Source organism: Dendroctonus ponderosae, unplaced genomic scaffold (genome assembly GCF_020466585.1).
Source record: "Dendroctonus ponderosae isolate FM_Combo_2020 unplaced genomic scaffold, Dpon_F_20191213v2 Dpon_F_20191213_1, whole genome shotgun sequence".
NCBI classification, from domain to species: domain Eukaryota; kingdom Metazoa; phylum Arthropoda; class Insecta; order Coleoptera; family Curculionidae; genus Dendroctonus; species Dendroctonus ponderosae.
Genome location: NW_026017110.1, coordinates 25407984 through 25411332, shown reverse-complemented (window position 1 = coordinate 25411332; position 3349 = coordinate 25407984). Strand labels below are relative to the sequence as shown.

Here is a 3349-nt window from a genome sequence, read left to right as displayed (position 1 = left end):
GGAGCTTTCTGCGTTGCGTTAGGAACCCACTTTATTACGAACCTGGTAACACTATTATGTATGTACTTGAATTTAACCGCGTGATATACGAAAACGTCGAGTCACTGAAGGAACCCAGTCGCGTATTATTTCGAACCATTCACCTTCGATCATTGTGGAGCGTTTCATTGCTGATTTATGTGCATTTTTGGAATAATTTAAATAAAAAAAGAATCTAATCAGGTACGTTTTTTAAAATTCTTTGCAAAATCTTTTAAAACATTTTTAGAGAAAGTTTTTAAATACCTACAAACTGTGATATTATTGCTAGAAGTGTTTTCGTTCCAGTCATCCGCTACAGAAACAGTTCAAAAATATCACATATCAAATTAGTTTTCCATATTTACTAACGCTATAGATAACGCTCCAATCTTGAGTCTTGAGATAACAAGTATTGAATATTACACGGTCGTTAATCAACAGTTGATGTAACAGTCTGCTCGTGTTATTTGAAGAAGTTGGTGGTGGAACAAGAACGCAAGATGCCGCTCGTTACCGATGTTCAAGTGCTCAAGGATTTGGCCACGAGGATCAGAATTCTGAGCATTCAGTCCACAACTGCTGCCAATTCTGGGTAAGCTTTCGATAGGAGAGGATAGAAGAGGAATATTGATAGTACATGAGCACAGAACGCCTGCACGTTTGCTTTCATCTGGCCTTGAAACTGTAGTAAATTAACGGCAAATAGAGAGCAATGTCGTCCAAAAATATATAGTAGATGAAGTGAACCTTCCAATCTAATCAGAGAAAGTTTTCGAAAGCAATTCCTATTAGATTTGAATAGTATGCAAATAAATCAAATCATGCTAAATAATGTTGGTTTAATAATGCCTAAGTACGATAAAGTAAGTAATGTAAACTGAAGGTAAGTCGTAGTGTAGGTGTTATTTTGCTGTTTGTGAGTGCGCAAGATAAGCAAACTTTGAAATGTGATATCGATTCTTAATTTATATGGCAAATAGTACTTAGAAAAAAATTACGATACTTGATGATGCTATAATAATCATTTGGTGCCGGTTAGAAAGAGAAAAATCGCATTTGGGAAGCTGAAGAAAGCTCGAAAGTAAATAAAATGTCATTAAAAAAATTCAGTTTTAAAACATGAGAGTTCGGAAAGACATTGAAATGTATAATTCGACAGTTTTAGTTAATGATAAAATATAATGCCAAAGGTGCCTATGAAAAGTTGGAATATTTTTTCGATTTTTCTCGAGTGGCGTCTCGAGACGATGTTTTCAAGCAAATTGATTTAAAAAAATGTATACCACTGACCGTTTCAAAAATTCTATCTTTTTGGTTTAAGCGGCAAACATTGACCTTTCCGTCTCTCCCCAATACTTCGTATCTTCCTTCCTTTCTGGAAAAAAATTGCTTATTGCACAGTATGTATTTTTAAGCTTTTTGGCATCCAAATTTGTCTTCGTTTGGGAATTTTTTGACTGGGCACAAATTTGCGTGGACTTTTAGCGGAAATGCACATTTTCTTCTGGTAGAGGTCTGATGTTTTTTAATTGTCTGAACGTTCTGAAAAAAATTAAAATTCTGTCGGAGTCGCTCACAAAAAGTTCGAAATTCAATATCACAAATAAATTAGTTGATGCTGTTTTGAGTTTTGCATTTTTGAAAGTCTTAGGCGTTTAACGCCGGGCTTGAAAACGGTTATTAGTGGTTTGTGTTTCTACAGGTTATTAGGCTACCAAAAGACCCAATTTAAAACTATTGATTTTTTACCTGGCATTTTGAGAGTCAAAGTGGATTTTTTTTTAATTTCTGTGAAACTTGACTATCAGCATACTAATTCCCTGGCCTTTTCCTGCTTTTAAACAAACTGTGACTTCTAAAAATTTAAACCTCAAAGGCACGAGTAAATGAATTATTTTTTTTGTATGTTTTATGAGAGCGTTTGTACTTTATAAAGCGGAATTTGTTTCCCCTTTAAATTTGCCTTTCAATCATTGGTGATATTTAAGTAAAAACCTCCGAGAAATTTGTTTGGTTCCATTCGAAGTTTCATTCATAAGTTTCATTCGAAAAAAATCATTTTTTGAAATTGCATCTAATCAACAACATTTATGCGGAATACTCGGTGCCCATTTGGTATCTGCATACTTTAAATTAAAGCGGAAAAGAGTCTCGATTTTAGATTAATTTATTTGTTTTTCATTGCAAAAACAGTAAAATTTTCTGAAATAAACGTTCAAACATTTTCGGGGACATATCGGGGTAGCGATCTTTGACTGCTCGTAACAGGTTTTCCTTTCGACCCTCCAACCAACAGAACAAACTGACCAAATGGGAACTAGAAGTTTTCAGCGTTAGAATCATACTAGCATTAAATTAAATAAATTGCAATGATAATGTAGAAGAACCAGGAAAGGTTATCAAGGAGAAGCAGCTGAAGAAGTGTAGAGAGTCGCAAGACCTTGGCGACTGATAAAAGTATTCAGAAGAAATGCCGCAAAAATAACCATTCGCGAAAAACAATTCTGTGATGTATTAAAGTCGGGAATACATTGATGTAATCGCATTAGAAGGTTCAGGCTATTTTAAGTTGTCTAATCGCTTCGAGAAAAATACAATGTCATCACTTTGACCTTATTACACTTGATTTGTTCTAACTTAAGCGGTCATGTGGAGGTCAAGACTTATCACCATATTTCCATTTCAGTGAAGAACTTGAACGGTAATTATTTAACTATTTTTACATAACCAGTAATAATTTCAATCATTGTCTACCTACAGTTTCCAGCGCGTAAAGTTACCTAACGAGTATTGACGTAAAAAGACGCAGATGAACTTTTATCAGCACTCGATTGAAGTGCATTGATGTAGTTTCTCCCAGGAAATGTTCGTATCAAGACTGCCACTTTACAAACTAAATAATTCCAAATCAAAATTAATTCCTGGGTTTCAGTCATTTATCGTCTCTATTTATCAATTAAAATACGTTTCGGTGCATTTTTCCAGCATCATCAGTTTTTCTAAAATAGCAGATAGTTAAAACAAATTTTCAGTAATTTAAAAAACAATCACAGTTCGTCAACAGCCTCATCATATCACACACTAAAATACATCACAATTGCAACACTTTAATTAGGCCTAACAGGTGATTAGTCAGGACAATCAAACTTGGGAAGAGACTAGAATTCTTTGTTCAGATACTTAAATATTTTTACTTACATGTGTAGCGTTGTTGCCGCTTTAAGCCTTTGCCTACAACTATCCAAGGTCATTTTTTGAACCAATCATAAAGCAAAGGATAAATAAAATATACAATTCAACTAAATGGAAAAACATAAATAAAAGAAGA

At 34.0% G+C, this 3349-nt stretch overlaps 1 protein-coding gene across 1 annotated transcript in view; it reads left to right on the top strand.

Moving 5' to 3' along the window:
• Positions 1 to 494: 494 nt before the first annotated feature.
• LOC109544317 (transketolase-like protein 2) overlaps positions 495 to 3349 on the top strand; it is a gene marked incomplete at its 5' end in the record, with an annotated part of 6756 nt that continues 3901 nt past the window's right edge. The window contains 1 exon segment of the mRNA XM_019914417.2: positions 495 to 613. Coding sequence (XP_019769976.2) covers positions 495 to 613 — 119 coding nt within the window.